Source organism: Ambystoma mexicanum, chromosome 3p, assembly GCF_040938575.1.
Source record: "Ambystoma mexicanum isolate Mex_15411 chromosome 3p, UKY_AmexF1_1, whole genome shotgun sequence".
NCBI lineage: Eukaryota > Metazoa > Chordata > Amphibia > Caudata > Ambystomatidae > Ambystoma > Ambystoma mexicanum.
In genome coordinates this window covers 389,240,383-389,258,148 of record NC_090925.1, presented here as the reverse complement: position 1 = coordinate 389,258,148, position 17,766 = coordinate 389,240,383, and the positions used below count along the sequence as shown (strand labels likewise).

At 44.9% G+C, this 17,766-nt stretch overlaps 1 protein-coding gene across 1 annotated transcript in view; it reads right to left on the bottom strand.

Annotated features, from left to right (window-relative positions):
- LOC138579901 (piezo-type mechanosensitive ion channel component 2-like) overlaps positions 1 to 17,766 on the bottom strand; it is a 2,232,767-nt gene that overhangs the window by 1,439,864 nt on the left and 775,137 nt on the right. Inside the window, exons 15-16 of the mRNA XM_069650129.1 lie at positions 13,725 to 13,898; positions 12,719 to 12,760 (exon numbers count right to left, since the gene is read on the bottom strand). Coding sequence (XP_069506230.1) covers positions 12,719 to 12,760; positions 13,725 to 13,898 — 216 coding nt within the window. The remainder of the gene's footprint in view (positions 1 to 12,718; positions 12,761 to 13,724; positions 13,899 to 17,766) is intronic.

The following is a 17,766-nucleotide window of genomic DNA, read 5'->3' as shown; positions in this document are numbered from 1 at the left end:
TCAGCCCCTTCTCCCGGCATTTACCTTGCACTTGCCACCAGCTGGCCCTATTATTTAATTTGTATTCAACTAACCATGTACAGCCCTTCCCCATGCGCGATCAGAAAGACACCTGGCCTAGTAGGATCGTTGTCTGTCTGCCCTTGTTCCCCACCTGCCTCGTCACGCCTAGAAACACTTGAGTATAGGCGCGTTACAAATGCCATATCATATATCATATCATTCCTCACGCATGTAGACTGTCGTTTAACATTGTGTGTTGGCCTCGATTTATCTCGATACTTTTCGCATTGATTTTAGAGACAAACATACTCCATTGAACTTTCCTTGCAAGCAAATAGTATCTGATCGGCTAGCGAGACTAATTATCATTTTTTTTGTTTTCATAACAGGTATTTGATCCCTTTCTGCCACTGCCATCTGTTTGAGACACCGGCGGATGGATTCTTCAGCAGACACCTGCAGCTTCGTGTCAACAACTGGAGCACGATCACCATATTATGGGACGATCGCCAAGGGCCCACATGTCCTTACGCTGTACTAGTGGCTAGAAGCAACATATCAACCTTTAGGCTGGACTAGTGCCTAGTTGATTGAACAGCCTTGCGGTTCACCATGCTTCCAAAGTGATTCTTTTTACGAAAATGAACACCCTGTGTACCATAAAGGAACAGCGCGTGACTCAAGATGAAACGGAACAGTTATTGCGGATACAGATAAAAGAAAATAAATGGCTTCCGGAGTTCATATGTCAATTGCTGAATATTCTCTAAACATTTAATGTCAAATAAATGTACTTTACCAAATGTACCGTGTTGCTGTTTCATTTTAAAGTACAGTTTCATATTCCGAATTGTGGCGCGCTGTGTTGTGAGTTGATCTGTGTTGGTTTCCGGGTTCTGTGTGGAGTCGCGCAGAAGACGACTGGGCGCGTTTGCCTACGCAGCACAGTAACGTCACGGGGAGAGGCGGGGAATATGAATGTTTTGATAATGTCAGGCTCAGGGGCGGGGGAATTGATTTAGTGCCGCAAAAGCAGGTCAGCCAGGGCGATCGGGGAAAAGATAGGATTATCAGAAAATGGCGGCTCCCTGGTGCTTGTTTTCGCGTGCGTTTAATGGACGAAAACTCGGGGAAGGTCCATAGGAAAGTTTTCTAAAATCGAGCCACTTAGGCTTAAAAAAACATGGCCGACCCGTAGGGACAATAACATTTTTTACTAGACCATGCCTTTAAATCAGAGATTAAAGTCTGAAGGTTGATAGTGGGGAAGGGGAAAGAAAAATAGGTCCCCTTTTTGAGTATAAGGACGGATACCCCACTGTCGCACATTTGTAAGCACCTCCCCTTGTATAGTGAACAAATAAAAAAAAAAACACAGTCAATGGGTAACTGAAACAAAGGATGAGGGATCACCTCATGCCTGGCCAGAAGAAGGGTCATTTGACAAAGGGATATTAGAACTTTTGGCGACATATTTGATGGCCAAATGTAAGGGAAAGCAGCTCCAAAATAGACGAGAATTGCTAGATTTGTGGAGAATGTTTGAGGAAATGCCCACTACAATTAAAAGAGAGACAGAGGAAGGGTCCCCAACAATAACGAGGGAGAGGGAGAGTGGAAAGGAGAAGGTGAGTGATGAGCCCAGGAAAATATACCTGTTGCTCACAAGACCCGCAGAGGGATACTCAGACCCCACCTATGTACGAGGGGGAAGTACCCCAACAACACCTAGCACAGCCACTCCGCCTCCCTATGTCCCATCCACAACCATGCCCACCCCCTTAGGACCATCCAACCACGATCTTGAGGCAGCATTAACATCCACCCGAACAGAATTGGCCCGAATAAGAGCAATATGCGAGACAACCCAGCCGTCTGGGCAGGGCCACCACCACCACTCTTAAAAAGCTCCTTTCTCCCGCCAGAAGATGAATGGAAATCAGGGGACTTCCTTTTCAGAATAGACAGTGCTCCAGAAAGAGAGGGGGAGATAGAAAGTGTGGGATATGACACAGTGGTATCAGAAAGGGATGAGGAATGTTGGAGAGATTTTGACGAGGGAGATACAACAGGTGCAATGGATATCCCCACTGGTGACAGAGGAAGAAGAAGGATGCGAGAGAAGGATCCCGAACAGAGTAGGAAGAATAGCGTTGGCAAAAAAGAAGGGAACAAAGGTAAATCACAGAAAGGTAAAATCGAAATTACAAATGCCCCTTATTCATAAAGGAGCAGGACGGCCCTATTATGTACCCTGGGCACTGATGGACAAAAACAACCTCCTCAGATCTCTCTCCCCGCTCATGGCGGGCACAGGGAAATGGATCTACACATTTGAAAAGAATACCGCAGGGGTGCCTCTGGCCATAAGGGGATATCAGAAGCCTTTTAGTATCGGCAGTGGGAGATCAAGCAGACTAGGTGTGGGTGAAGGCGGGGTTACCGGGTGTCACCAGAGGAAATGGAACACATGATGGGGCATCCTTTAATAATGTTTGCGCACAAGTTTGGGATGCCCTGCAGAGAACCTTCTCAGACACCCCCAATTTACACTCTATAATGCAATTTATTATGGGGGATGCGAAGGACGCTGCGCAGTTCATTCTTCGTGTGCAGGAGATGTGGCGCGCAAGACGGGCACGGCATGGGAACAATCCACCGCCCTATTCTACTGTATCATTAAGCGAGGCCTCCCGAAGGAGGCACAGAAGGCCCTTGATAAAATAGCTGGGATAGAAGCCAAAGGGTGGCCAGAAATACAGAGCATTATAGTACATCATTGCAGGAGGATCAAAGAAAGGGAAAAATAAATGGCCCAGAGGAGATTAGCAGAAGAAGCAAAACTTCTAAAGAGTAAGTTAGTGAAGGTCGCAGCAGTAACCACAGTGCCGCCCTCTGAGCAGCAGGGAGAAGAAGGGGGAGTGTCGGGAGCTGTACAGGCTAGGATGGTTGCAGCATGTGCAGACAACGGGCAAGAACAGTGGGGAGAAGATCAACCGTACATGGGACCCCAATGGCAAGGAAGAACCGCAAGAGGCAGAGGTGGGTTCCGGGGAGGAGGGCATGGGGGGTAAGGGCCAAGAGAGGGAAGCCAAGGGCAATGCTGGTCATGCGGGAGGTGCGGACACTTTTCATGAGAATGCTGCAGTAGACTGAGAGGGAACTACCAGTACCAACAGCCACATTGTGGCCAATCCCAGTGCGGTCACCCCCTCCCAGGTAGCCCATTCGGCATTCCCCAGAGAAATTATGAACAAGAAGAACAACCAGACAGTAGACCAATACCAGGTTACAATACCCTCCGACACACCCCGCATAGTATGCAGTCACGCCCGACCCGACAAAATCAAATGACACATAGGCACGCCAACCAATTTGCCACTAATGCTAATGGCGCGCCAGCTCCATATCAGGGAACATGTGTGCTCAGTGAAAACATTTTCTCTTGCCCCGGAAAGGACACCCACCCCAACTAGGACAGCCCACAGAGAGCACTTGCGTGTCCAGTCCTATCCACTACCTTACGTCCAGACAAGGAACCACTGGTGGGGGCAGAGATAGGAAACAAACAGTTCATCTTTATGGTGGACTCAGGGCAGAGAAATCATCTTTATGTGAAGGTGATTTTCCGCTATCTGGCAAAATTCTCAAGACGCAAGGATTCTCTGTGGTCACGGTTCCTTACACAGAAGATTTGGATGTTAGGATAGGGGGAAAACAATATGGGCACCCCTACTTTACCACAAAGATTCCCCTGTAAACTTACTGGGACGAGACTTACTCAGCAAGTTAAACATGACCATACCATTCACAGACAGGGGAATAGTTGTCACGACCCATGTAAAAAAAAAAACCCTGGCCAGCCCATGGGCCAGGAGGGGCCTTGGGTCGGGTCTCAAACAAACTCAGGCATCCTTTGCTGAAGCCCTCTTGGGGCCAGTCCTGGCGCCGTTGGCGCCAGGCTCATACTTCGTGGGGACTTGTGTTTTGGGACTACTTTATTTCCAGTGCCAGCCAACATGGAGGCACCCACATAGCTTGGTTCTCTTGGAACCAAGCTATGCGGTATATTGTTTTGGGTGTGGTAGCCTAGGCAACTTTACCTGGACTACTTTTCTGAAGCTATTTAAACCACACCCGACTTGAAGGACACGCTTCGCGTTACTTTGCAATCCTGCAACGTGACGCTCATCGTGTACAGCTGCACCTGCGAACCTCGGAAGAACAGCATCTGAAAAACAAAAGGACATTGTTAATAGCAGCAGCTTACCTGTGATTCCACCGCTGGCTGCCCTCCGCTCCTGCAAACAGCATCCAAGGAACAGCGAGCCTCCCGGACCAACGGATCTGCAAAAAGGAGAGAAACAAGACATTAGACATTTTACAATTGTGCCAGCAGCTTACCTCACGAGTTGCCCATCGACCAGCATCGCCTTGGGACTTCTTGCTCCGGGTGAGCACTGCAACCTACGGGAACAACAGGTTAGCAAAGGCAAGGCATCATAGCGCTGCGCATATCGCCTACTTACCGCATCAAGGCGCTCTCGAAGCACCATCACCTGCCGGCGAGTCCCAACTCAGCCAACGTTCCACAGCGAACCTCCGCGCACCTAAGGAGAGAGAAAAGACATTACTTAAACCCAAGAAAGGCATACAAGTATAACAGTAATAAGACCTACCTGAAAGACTCTAAAGGGCCTGCATCAGTGAAGTAACTAGATCGCACTCGCCCACAAAGGACAACGCGCCCCTGCCAAGAAGGCAGGACGGAGAGCACGCCCAAACCCATAACAAGGCAGAACTTCTCCACTGATCATACCTGGGAGCGGCTGAGAAGATACCAGAGTCCCCACAGCTGGGTGGCGTCCCCGTGGATACCAGGTGAGCATAACAGAACGCGAAGCCTGCCAAACCAATCCACCTGGGCACCATGGAAACATCAGAATTAGACCAATTGGCCCAATTGCTAGGAGAACTTCATGCCGAGGTTCACTCTGCCAGACAGGAGACTAACGCTCTCCGGAGAGACTTATTGGTGACTAAAGAGCATACTGAAGATATCAGCAGGCAAGTCTTGCAATCACAAGCGGGTCAGACGCCTCTACCTGGGAACAACCCACCGATGCAAAATACTACCATGTCATCCACTGTCTCTACTCCGGTACAAGTTGTCTTACCAGGTACAGTTCCTTTGGCACCACCGGAGAGGTTTGCTGGTGAGCCACGAAAATACGCAGCTTTCATGAATCAGTGTCGCCTTCATTTTCTTTGCAGGCCGGGAGCATTCCCAAATGACCAAGTATAACAGTAATAAGACCTACCTGAAAGACTCTAAAGGGCCTGCATCAGTGAAGTAACTAGATCGCACTCGCCCACAAAGGACAACGAGCCCCTGCCAAGAAGGCAGGACAGAGAGCACGCCAAAACCCATAACAAGGCAGAACTTCTCCGCTGATCATACCTGGGAGCGGCTGAGAAGATACCAGAGTCCCCACAACTGGGTGGCGTCCCCGTGGATACCAGGTGAGCGTAACAATAGTCTGCTCCACCCCAGGAATGTGCCCACTCCGAGCAATGCTGCTAATACACATCATAGCAAACAAAACAGTGCGAGGGGAACCAACAAATGCGGACATGTTCATTTACGGGATACAAGTGCTAGTGAGAGCAGTGCCAGAACTAACATGAAAAGAATGTACCCTCTGATTGTGTCTTCCGCCCAGTAGCAACCCCTGAGATAGTGCCTGGTACCATTCTTTCTCTCGATCTGCAGGGGGTACAAGTGTCTGCAAAACGTATTGTAGCAATTGGCCTGGACGCCCATGGGTGTGAGTGGCGTACAGTGTTGTATATTGACCTAAACGTACCATTGCGAGAATTGACAGATGAGGAGTTGTTCACTGACAATGATGCTGATGGGGAGATCATACTGGAAATGTGCATGCCTTGTGATATAATGGTACAGAACAGGCGAGTGACAAACCCCCTTATGGCTGTTGTCAGTGCCATCTTTCTGTGATGCAGACTAACAGCAAGTACCGCCATATTTGTGGTCCACGAATCCCCATGATGTGGGAATTTTAAGAGAAGTGACCCCAACAAAAATGAAACAAACCAGGTGCCTTCCTGCCCAGGGTAAGATAATATCCCCTATCAAGGGAGGCAGAGGAAGGAATAAAGGAAACGATACACGCACTGCTGCAACAGGGCACCATTGCCCCTTCCAATTCTCCATGTAATATGCAGTGTATCCCATCAAAAAAGCGAAAAGGGGGTTGTGGCGTATGATCCAAGACCTCCGACCCCTCAACAATATTGTCCAAAAGGAATTCCCTTTCGTCCTGAACCCAGCATTCATTTTGTGCAGAGTCCCGAAAACAGGCCACACACTTTACAGTGGTGGATCTGAAAAACGCCTTTTTCTCAGTGCCCCTTGACTCTGAATTACAATATCTCAAAGTCCTAATATTTTTTAACAGAATATTGCATGAAGACTTTGGCAATATTGATGTTCAGAGCACCATCATTCAGTACATAGATGACCTCCTAGTATGTAACGAGGGAGAAGAAAATTGTCAGAGAGATTCCATCACCTTGCTCAAATTGTTGGCCCAGAAGGGGTACAAGGTAGACAAAAACAAATTGCAGTATTGTCTGGCTGAGGTCCTGTACTAGGGCCAATTGATCTCCAAAGACGTCAAGAGAATAATACCTGACAGAGCAGTTGCAGTGCATGCCTCAGCCAGACCACATCCTGTAAAGGACATGCAGAAATTCCTCGGCATACGCAATTACTGCAGAGCATGAGTATTAGACTATGCTGCCTGCACACAACCCCTATTACAAGTATTAAAAGAAGCGCAAAACGACAAGACACACATCACATGGACATCTGAAATGCACACTGCCTTCACAACACTAAAATAACTATTAGAACAGCCCACGTCCCAGACAAACCTGATTATGAACAGGAATTGTTCCTGTTCTCACACGCAAATGGAACACTGTTGACTTGGTTTACGATCTCTATGGATTATATAGTAGATCTTCCTAAGGATCAAGGTTGCACCACGATATTGGTGGTGGTAGATTTGCTGACCAAGGCAGGCCATTTCATTTCCATGAAAGGAGAGGCCTCAGCAAGGAATCTTGCAAGGAGTTTTCTGCAGGAGGTGGTGCGACTGCATGGGTTGCCTACACAAATTGTGTAAGATCGTTGGTCCCAGTTTATCTCTAAGTTTTGGCTGGCTTTTTGTACAGAGTTGGGAATTGAGGTACAGCTTTCTTCAGGTTATCATCCACAAACTAATGGCCAGACTGAGCGGATAAATCAGGAGCTAAAAAAATACATTAAAGCTTATTGGCAAGAGGAGCTGTGTAGATATTTTTTGGTTGGCAGAGTTTAGTTTTAACAATTCTGTTAAGGACTCTACTAGTTATTCTCCTTTCTTCAGTAATTATGGGTTCCATCCTCGATTTTTAAAGGAGGTTTTACCAACCGAGTACTCAAGTCCAGAGGTTAAGCATAGATTAACTTTTATAAGGGATGGTCTTACGAAGGTTAAGGAGACTTTAGAGAGGAATAAATTAAAGTTTAAGGCTTTTGCAGACCGAAAGCATCAAGATGGACCGCTGTATTAGGTAGGGCAAAGGGTTTGGTTGTCCACAAAGAATTTGCGTCTGAAAAAGAGATCTAAATTTAGTCCAAAGTTTATTGGCCCATTTGAAATTGAAAAGATAATCAATCCAGTGGCGGTCAGGTTGAAATTACCTCCCAGTATTAAGAGTCAACCTACATTTCATGTTAGTTTGTTGAAGCCTTGCATTTTGGGAACTCGATTGGGAAAACCCCCATCTGCAGTTATCACAGAGGAGAATGAGGAGGAATTTGAAGTTAAAGAGATTTTAGATTCCAGGATGGTTAGAGGGAAACTGCAATATCTTATTGATTGGAAGGGTTACGGGCCGGAAGAAAGATCTTGGGAGGATCAGACTGATGTGCATGCACCTAGGCTGATTAAGAAATTCCATAGGAGGTTCCCTGCCAAGCCAGGTCCTGGGACAGGGCTTTGTGGAGGGGGTACTGTCAGGGCTGGTAGCAGGAAAAGGTCTGTAGTGATACACAGGATAGGAAGTTGTTTCCTTTAGTATAAACATTGTGGGTTGCCCAAGTCCAGATGGAGGGAAGTAAATCTTATTTGATTGGTTGGAAGAACAATGTTATGTTGACCTTATCTGATTGGTGGGCAGGACAATGTTTGGGGTACTTGGTAGGTGAAGCAAGATTCTAAACTGCCTTTCATCCATAGTAATTTAGAGTCCAGCAGTACATTTGTTAAGCTCCTTAATTAAGGCCTTTCCAGAGTCCAGAGAATCCTTTGAAGAAGTAGAAGACTGAGTGTAGTAACTGAGAGAGTTTTGAAGATCACAGGTGGGAGTGTTCATTTAAAAAAAATCTAAAGAATTAGAGAAGATTTCATAGTTAAGAGATTACATAATGCAGAGACAGTTCATCGTAAGAAGAGTGAGTTGAAAAGAATGCTTTTTCTCTTAATAATAAGTTACAGTAATACTGAGACTGTATATATGTTTGAAAATAGTTATTACTGAAGAACTCTCCTTAGCGTGCGTTGTGCCAAGAGACTAGTGACTTTAAAGATAGAAATGACTCTATTTCATGGCAGCGCAGTGTGAGAGTCTTAGTAATCTTCAAAGGCAACTTCAAGTTTAGAAGTAGTTCATGAATTAGAATTATTGCAACTTAGTTTTTTAAAAGAGGATTTCAGTGGTGGAACATTGCGCGAGAAGCGATCGCGTGTTATGCTAGCGCGAGCGTGAACATTAATGTCCCTGCAGCGTTAGTAAAGAGACGCGGTTGTCGGAGAGCGACGGAGTATAAATAATTTCATTTACTAGCGGTGACAAGAAATTAAAAGACCGCGTGTTGAGTAAATAAATGAAGCGTTGTGTGAGCGTGAGAAAAGGTTTAAATGAAATCTTCCGTCAGCGCGTGTTTAGGCGCGGTGTGTGGCGGTGGCACCGTGTTAATACGCGCTTTTGTTTATTAAAGGAAAATTGCCAGCACAGTCAGCGCGAGTCATCAGTAGCATGTTATACGAACAAATAGCTGCACGAGAAATCAGTAGCGCGTGAAACTAACACATGCGCGTGTAGAACTTGTTCAACTTAAGTGACACTGGTTGTAATTCTTACTTAGGAAGGAGTTTCCAGTTAATTGTCTGACTCATTGAAGAAGCAAGCAGTTTCAGGTTTCACAGTCGCTCTGGTAAAGGAGCTTTCTAAGTGAATTCATGGGTGTAGAGAAAGGACTACAAGAAATAGGCAAAACAAGGAAACTGAAGAATTAAGCAGCTTTGGGTTTCACAGCTTCTCTAAAAAAAGGAGCATTCAAAGTGAATTCATTGGTGTAGAAAGAGGACTACAGAAAGAGGCAAACAAAGAAACAAGAGAGCTTAGCCCATTGTTGAAAATGGATTGTTATTTATAAAACAGCTTTAAAAAAAGGTGTTCCAAGTGATTGCCAGAACTTCTAAGCCATAGCAGAGGTTAAGTAGGTAAGAGAGTGATCACATTGTCAAATTATTAGAGTAGCAACTAATATATAATGTATATGTAATCAAACACATTTGTTTTCCGATAACGCAGACGACCGGAGGGTTGCAAGTCAGCTATATCTCGTTTGTTATTTTCTCCAATACCCCTTTCCCTTTCTTGGGGTTCTCAGCTCAGCTGTAGTACATAGGTTGAGAAGGAAACTTCAGGGGAGAGCCTGTGGAAGCAGCAAAAGCTCCTGCGGATATATGGCAAGCCGGACCCTGACACCAAGATGGTGTTGCAGTAGCTCAAAAAAGAAATGGCGCAGTACTAGTTATACAAAGAAAGGGCTAGCGCTAAGAGCTAATCCACAGTACTGGTTGTGATCCGAAAAGTTAGAGGGCTAGCTCCCAGAAGCCATTTAATTTTCCTGGGCTGGCTCCACAGAAACTATTTCTTAACAAGTACTGGTTGTGATCCTAAATGTTAGAGGGCTAGCTCCCAGAATCCATTGAATTTACCTGGGCTAGCTCTGCAGAAAATAAGTCCCAAAATTAAATATATCTCAATTAGTTCTGAGAGGAAATGCTTCTAGACTAGCTCTAAAGCTAAAGATACTGGACTACTTTTAGAAAGGCACGATACCATAATAATTCTAGGAAGGAATAATACTGCACCATCTCATGAAGAAAATGATAGACTAATACCTCCAGCAGAGAATGTGTGATGAAATAACGGCTGCTCTACAGGAGTACAGGGATGGGTAGTAGGGGTTAACACATCTACTCAGAACCACACTACTACTAAATCAACAGTGATCCCAGTCATTAAGGTGAACAAGGCGCAGCACAAACTGTATGCCTCCTTTGCCTCTTAGAGTAGTGTAGGCCGAGGGCAGGCTATACTCTTCAGTAGTGAATGTGATCTGCTACCAGTAGCAACCCAAACATGAATACTACAATGACCCAAGCAAAACGGATGTCCAATCAAAGTTCTATAGAAATAGTGACCTTTAATGAATCTAAAACTACACATAACTAAGTAAAAACACTAGCCACCCACCCCTGCAGGAGAGAACACAGAGAATGCAGACTTTATAGCAAAAGGGGCACTATGGGTTTTGGAGACAAGGACAAGCAATGTCAGCAACAATGTTCAAGTCCAAGTATGTATCTTTGGGAAAATGTAGAGAGTGGGTTATTATTAGTCAGTAGGGCCCTCAAAGGAAGGTAAGAGAGACATAACCACTAACAATACCCTTTAAATCTTGTCTTGGGGTTTGAACAACATCATTCCAGGCTTCGATGTGCATTCTGCAAAAGTGATTCGAAGTTGGGTTGATGAGCTGGGCGACTGAATCCAACATGTTGTGTGGGCAATGTCCACCATGTGTAGCTCTCAAGCGGCATGAGGCAGGAAGCAGGGCCAAGGCTGTTCCTTGGCTGCTGGATTGCTGGGTGGCCCTGTCCAGTGTCTCCATGAGCAAAGGTATTCCTTGTGATTTTCTTTTAAACCACGAAGGTTATGAGAGAACACTTGCTGGGTTTGTCACCTCAAATTAGCAGAATCATGGGTACCAGTGTTCAGATTGCAAGCATGCTTTGTCCAGCAACAGTCACCTCAAATGGTCCTCTGGGATGGTTGAGGGGAAGAGCTTCCCTCTTCCTTGGAGATATCTATCTGCGCCTATATGGCAGAGGACTTTGAAGCACTTTATACTCCAAACAGAGTGACATGCAAATCCTTTCTCTTGAAGAGTCCAAGGATGAATTAATTAAGGGTAGGGTCTCCCCATTAGGCAGGCAAAATGCTACAGCTGATTGGTCAATAGGAAGCCTGTGGCTAATGGTCCAATCCAGGCTGGTGTAACAAGTGTACTTTGTCTGCTGATGTCATACCCAGAGTGGCTTGTCTGCAAGAAGTAGAAAGGTGACAGGAAGTTTTTGACCCCTAGCAAAATCCGAGGTGGTGGGATCTCTGTGTGGACTGAAGCTAGCTTCTCTAGGCTCCTCTAACTCTGCTTCCTTCTTCTGTCTGCCTACATCACAGAGCCCCTTTTAATTAATACCCTGATGATTGCTTCCCATTGTATCCTGCAGGCTCCTTTTGAAGCCAGGTTACCAGCTAACCTCCAGAGAGATAGCCTGCTCTCTAGGGGAAGGTGACAAACCTTCTCAGGGGCATTAAAGGGAGGCCTTACTGTACAGAATCAAATGGTTAATTTTGGGGAAGCTCAGCTCAGACAACCTGAATGTACATAAACCCCTGCATTGGATGAGTCAGTGTTCACCAGGCTGACAATTATAATGACATCAAATGGCTGAGTGCATAATTGTATAACCCCCGCAGTCAATATGTCAAAACCAGGCATGACATTATATTTATTTTGCAATGCCACCAGACTTTGGGTTCTTACAATGGTGTCATTTGGAATCAGGGTGCTCGATCTTAAAAGCAACCTTTGCCAGACTAACTTTGGGTTCCAGCAGCTGCTTACGGGAATGCACATGTGATCCCGAAACCTGCCCTGTTGCCACTGCAAGGCAGTTGCTGGGAGACTCAGGAGACAGTCCTAGCAGTATCTTATGGGTGCAAAATGCTTTGGCAGTGGGCATTGTGCCTTTATGAAAGGGAGTTTGATCAGCAAAGCTCCCTTTCCGAGACAGACTTACCAGAATCATTTTATGTATATAAAAATCAAAAAAGGTCAGGCGATCCCGCGTTTAGACATGGACAATCCATCATGGAATGATACTGAACAAGCTCTGGGGGGCAACAACACCAGACAATCTCTAGGAAGGAATGCTGGTGGACTAGCTTTCAAGTAAATAACAATTGTCTATCTCTAAGAGGGAACTTACATCAGACTTGCTTAAAATTAAAAGATTGAACCTCTAATGGACTAGCACCAATAGGATTGGCAATCTTGTCTCAAGAAGAGATAGTTTGGACTAGCTGTACAAGGTCTTGCTAAAATGCAACAAATATCGGTGGACAAGAGAAAAAGTTACATGTTAATATATTTACAATGTATCAAAAAGAAATAACCCATGCTCTTTTATCATTTTGGTAGCAATCGCCTCATCTAGATGGATTTGTAAAAAGTAGCTGCTCCATTTGTAATATTCTGGCAAATTCAGAAGAAAAGAATCAGACTTACTCGTTGGCTATGATGAAAACTCGTTTTTCAATCTTCTTCTTACTACGAAAAAATACATATTGTTATTTAGACCCTGGCCTTATACTCACAACATGAAGATATTTTTATATTGCATAAATGTCAAAGAGAGTATTTCCTTATAGTCTTCAGCCAGATTTATGCTTTATTTTGTACTGAAAAGTGTTCCTGTAGTCTTTCTACCACTTGCTATTAAAAAAAGCAATACCTGCACCTAACTGTGAACAGATTAACGTTGGCCCCTGTCTACAATATGTATTTCAACACAGAAAGTTAGGTATAAGTGGTGTAAAAGTGGGTAGCAATAATTATTCGAAAAATATCAATGAAACACATATTTAATGAAGTAAACAACTGAGTGGGTTAATGATATCACAGAATTACTCAACAATTATGGAATCACTGTTGTGAGCCCAGACACAAGTGGGATAGAACTAGGTTTTTGTGCCCCACTTTTCTATGGAGCCTACACAATACACATAAGCACTTTAAATGAAAATAAGAAATGAAATAGTCCAAAAGCAAAGCACATTAACACGAAATAAGAAGGTTGGATAATAGGCCTTTTGTTTTTGTTTAAGTGCATGTATGGATTAAGAGAGTGATTAATGTAGAGATGGATGGATGGATCCATAGGCTGACAGAAATGGAGCAATGGAAACAGACAGAGAAAGAAGACTAAATAGAGACAGAGCGAGAACAGAGAATGAATGAGAGAGAGAGAGAGAGAGAGAGAGACTCTCATTTGCAAAGCTTGTATACTGAAAAGAATAACGAGATATCTGCTAAGCTTCCATTTCAATACTCCATAAACCTCCCATTTGTCACACCATGTGAGAGATGTTCAAGAAAACCCCCTGAAGAGATAGAAATCAGGCAACACTGCTGAAAGATCTCATTTTTGGCTAGATGCATGATTTCACTTATTTCAGAAAAGAAGACTAGTTAAAGCATTTTGCCTTCGCATCCTATGATAGCAACGACATACCTGTCAGAAACACCTTCTGGGTTGATAGGAATGTTGTTGAGGTCAGTGAGCACCAGGAAGTCCTCATGGAAGTAGTACAGCTGGAGAATACATGCCAGTAGGAAAGAGGATGGCAGAAGAATGCCAGCAAACAGCTCCACCGTGCTGAACTGTTCAAGGCCCAAATCTTTTAACCTGTAGGGTGATCAAACATCAATACCCCAATAGTTCATTAACAAGCAAACATAAATGGCCAGACCTGGCATCAGTGACATGTCATTGGTTTTAAAAGCCTCTGCTCCCTTCATTGAGATGAAATAGAAAATGTTATTTATTATCAAAAATGTATAATATATTTCCATTCAAAGACTACAAATACAGAGTATGCAACTGCATGTGGAATGGCTGGCCTTGTTAGAAGCAATGCCATGCACAAAGCCAGTCATTCCATAACAACCATCTTCTTAAATCAGCCAAGAGAGTATATACCTGTGACCAATCCTGTTCACCATCCAGCTTCTATCTTTTACCAGCTGGCACCCATAAGAGCATGAGCCTGTAGCTGAATACCATTAGAATAACCATTTACACAGAAAACAAGAATACAAGGGCAACCCTAACAGTAAGTTGACCAGAGGTCTGAAGGGTCAATCAAACAAACAATCAGAAGAGTCAGACCTCTGGATTATTCTAAAATGCAAGTACATGAAAGTATCAAATGTGGAGTAAGAAAACAAGAAAAATGAATGCAGTTCAACACGCTAATTTATTCAGCATACTGCGGCAAGTGCTTTTAAAATATATAGATCTTCATTATGAGATTGGCAGTGCGGGAAAAAGTGATGCTAATTCCGCTACTGCTAATGTTCCTCCACTAGCAAATTGTAAGTTTGGTGAAATTACCACTGGTGGAATTGCTGAGTGGTAATTCTGCTGTTTTTGGACGAAAAGTGAAGGATTTACCTTCAGCTTGATGCTTTACCTTCAGCTTGATGCTGGTGGTAAATTCTTCACTTTGCTCCAAAAATCGGTGGAATTATCACTCAGTAATTCCACTTGTGGTAATTCCGCCTTAAATCCTATGTAGGGCCTCATTACGAGATGTGCGATAGCCATGGTGCTAATAGCACCATGGCTGCCTCCCATACCGTGTCCGAGTCCGGTCTTGTTCAATGGGGACTTACCGGTGCAGTCCGACCCTGGCGGGATCGGTAAGTCCCCATTGAACAAACCATTCTCCATTCCCATTTGAGCCCCCATAGGGCTCAATGGGAATGGGGAGGGCGCTCATTACGGGCTCACGAATGGCAAGCCCATTATTAGCACCCTGGTCCCTTAGCGGGACCCGTAAGGGACGTGTGGTCAGACCACATGTTCCTAACGGTTCCCTCTAAGGGACCTCGGAATCAGGCGGTAAGGGATTACCGGCACCGGTCTCCTTACCGGTGCCCGGTATCCCTTACCGCCTGACTCGTAATGACCCCCATTTTTTTCTTCTTCAATTGAAGCACCGCTGTATTTCTAATTACTGCAAACGCAGCCTAATTACTTCTGTAGAAGGTCTGGATTCACATATTCAAGCGCCACTTCGCTTCCATTATGAATGTAGAAGGAGTGCGCTGAACACTAATCTAGTGCGCATGTGCATGAAATAGAGGAGCTAGAGGCGTGACAGGAGAGCAGTGTTTTATGAGAGAGTATTCACAAAAAGCTGGCAGTGCACTGATTGTTTTTTGCGAATTCTTGTGGCACTTGGGCCACAAAGTTGCCGAGACCATTGTTACAGAAGAGAGGGAGGGGGTGGTGTTTCTGAACTGAGGCTATCTGGTTGGCATAGCAACGGATAATTCCATGGCATGAAACTGCCAAATCGATGTTACACCAGGTTTCCAATTTCTCAGCTGCACAGTGATTTCATATTGGGCTATTTTGTGGGAAACAGGGCTATTTTTGAGCTATTTTGAGCTATTTTCGAGCTACTTTTGACAACAGATCTGTTTGGTCCTCCTGCGGCTGCCTCTCTACCAGTTTGTTGTGGCGTTCAGTCACCCCTCCTATTGTTTTCATTGCTGTCAAAATAAACAAACATTCACGTGTTGTTCATAGTTAAAATATATCTTTAATCTTGGTTTCACTTCATCGCTGCTGCCTGCTGTTGTCAGGAACAGCGCCATCATGTGGTGACAGGTGGCCATGGGTTGGATGGCTGTCTTTGCTTACGTAGACATTGGGAATTACATTGCCATGTGATTGATGGCAGACACTGGCCAGTTAACTTTCTAGGCTACATGTTGTGGGGAAGGGCCATTCGGGTCACCATGTTGCTCATGACTAGGCAGAAGAGGCGTGGTAGCAATGAAGGTAAACTTTAAAAACGTTCTGTGTGTGAGGGTATCCTGTGTAGTATATATGCTTTACTGTGAGGGAAGGTCTGTGTCTATGAGTATGTGTGTGTGAAAGTGAGGGTGAATGTGTGCACGTTAGTGCATGTGTACACTGCAATTTGTGAATGAGTGAAGTATTATGTGTGCGCGTGTGAATGCTAGTACATTATCAGTATGTATGTGCATGCGGGCTATGTGGAGGCACAGAGTTTGGGGAGAGAAGAACGAGATGGAAGCTGTCGTGAGCGAGTCTCGTAAGAGCTCAAGACCAATGCAAGTTGAGAGGCCTGGCGCTCCTCCAAAAGGACTCAGAGTAATTCAACCTTAATCTAGTCACTCAAGCTGTCTGTGGTCAACATTTTTACAACATAATTGTTGACGAGGAGCAGGAGAATTCCCACGCAGTTGAGATGCAAAGCGCCAATCCACCCCCTGATTTTCTTCAAGTGCCAGGTAGGCCTGCCATTCCGTGGCCTCAGTGGGAACCCCCTTTCACCACCTACCTGGATGTGGTGGGACACACAGACTACTCCCCTGCCAGGAAAAGAGCCATGCTACTGAATGCCACGGGGGCAAAGGGCAGAGGATATTTGCAGGTTTAAATCACAAGCTGGTGGAGGATGACGTCTTTAAAGAAGCCATCAGACGCACAGTAAAGCGGTTTTCCAATAAAGAGAACATTGACTTGACCAGATTAAATTCTATAATAGTAAACCAGAAACTTCGGAGCTGGTGGACAGCTATGTTACACAGATGAGAGAGTTGGCGTCTTTTTGTGACTTTGGCAAAAACACAGAGAAGGATCTGTGACATGCTTGTGGTTCACAATAACTCGAGATCGGTCCAGGACAAATGTATTGTGGAGAAGGAGTTGGTGTTCGATAAAGCGATTCAGATTGCCAGAGCTCTGCAGGAAACTTCCAAAAGGCACAAGGAAATGGTGGGAAGCACCCCAAACCCTGAAGTGCATGCCATGCAGTACCGCGGCCACAAAGAGAAAACAAGATGGGACATCAAAGATGACCGAGCCAGCAGAAGAGAACCATCGAAATGCTATAGGTGCACCAGCACCCGACATTTAGCCAACGATAGGGAATGTCCTGCCAGGAACAACGAATGCTCAAACTGCCGCAGATTCAGAGACACATTGGTTGCTTGCAAATGGAAGGGCAATAAAATCACATTGGTGGACATGGATGGCGTTGAAAGGAGTGAGGAATCATCAGACAAGGAAAAGCCAACCATCATTATGGTCAATAGTGTCACAGCAAGAAGAGAGAAGCCACACTGCACGATCCGAGCTAATGGAATGGAAACCAGGGTCATGGCTGACTCCGGCTCAGACTTAACCATTCTTTCAATACGCACATATAAAGAGATGATGTGCCGAGAGTGACAAGGTGGACGTTTTGAAAACTAAACACAAACCTACTGTGTTTGGTGGAGCATCTGTTAGTCTACTGGGGTACATCAATGGCACAGTAGAGTTCAAAGGGAGGAAGACATATACCAAAGTAAACTTTGCCGAGACAGGCCCTACAGTGCTTGCGGGGGATGACCATGTAAAGTTAGAAATAAAGCCTGACCCTAGCACAGATGGTGAAGTACTGACAGTGAAAAGTGGAGGAGTGTCAGTGTTAGAAGAGGAGTTCCCAAAGTTATTCTCGAATGGACTGGGC